Source organism: Octodon degus, unplaced genomic scaffold, assembly GCF_000260255.1.
Source record: "Octodon degus isolate 3935 unplaced genomic scaffold, OctDeg1.0 scaffold00081, whole genome shotgun sequence".
NCBI classification, from domain to species: Eukaryota; Metazoa; Chordata; class Mammalia; order Rodentia; family Octodontidae; genus Octodon; species Octodon degus.
Window position 1 is genome coordinate 2817616 of NW_004524657.1, and position 662 is coordinate 2818277.

The 662-nt window shown below is 51.7% G+C and overlaps 1 protein-coding gene across 1 annotated transcript in view; it reads left to right on the plus strand.

The window, feature by feature from the left end:
* The first annotated feature begins 348 nt into the window (after nt 1-348).
* The window catches only part of LOC101590098 (BMP-binding endothelial regulator protein), a 311194-nt gene continuing 310880 nt past the window's right edge, over nt 349-662 (plus strand). Inside the window, exon 1 of the mRNA XM_023721292.1 lies at nt 349-442. Within this exon, the coding sequence (XP_023577060.1) occupies nt 349-442 (94 nt within the window). The remainder of the gene's footprint in view (nt 443-662) is intronic.

Here is a 662-nt window from a genome sequence, read left to right on the forward strand (position 1 = left end):
CCTCCCTGGAAGGGGTGGCTGCAACAGAATAGATGCAGGAGGACAGACTGTAAGCTGAGCCCTCAGGGGGACTGTTCCTGCAGAAGCGGGGCACATCTGTGGAGAAGGCAACCGGGGAAATCACTGGTGGCATTGGATTGTAACAAACAGGACGGGCTAGGCTTGTCAAAGGCTTCTGTGGAAGTTTCTCCTTTGCAAACTTCCAAGCAGAAGGAAATGTTTCCAGCTGTTTCGGCACATGCACCTTCAGGGAGAATTAGTGCACCCCATAGCACAATAGGACCCTTATAAAAAAGACACACACACACACACACACACACACACACACACACACACACAGATTCCAACATGAAGAAACGGGTCCTGCAAACTGACAGGTTGACCAGGCCTGGTTCCAGGGAAGGCTTCAAAGCCACCCAGGAGCGCCCTTCAGCACCCGCAGGTATGCAGTGCGCATGCGCCCACACCCCCTGCGGTGCAGGGCCTAAAAGGCCTTTGAGTCTCCACTGTTCTGTTTTCTTTCCCTAAGACATTGTTCATAATGCTACCTTTTTTAAAAAATTAATTAATTTATTTATTTTGTGTGTGTGTGTGTGTGTGTGTGTGTGTGGCCAGCTCAGCCCACCAGGGGGTGGGGCTGGCTGGCATGTGGTGCTGGGGGA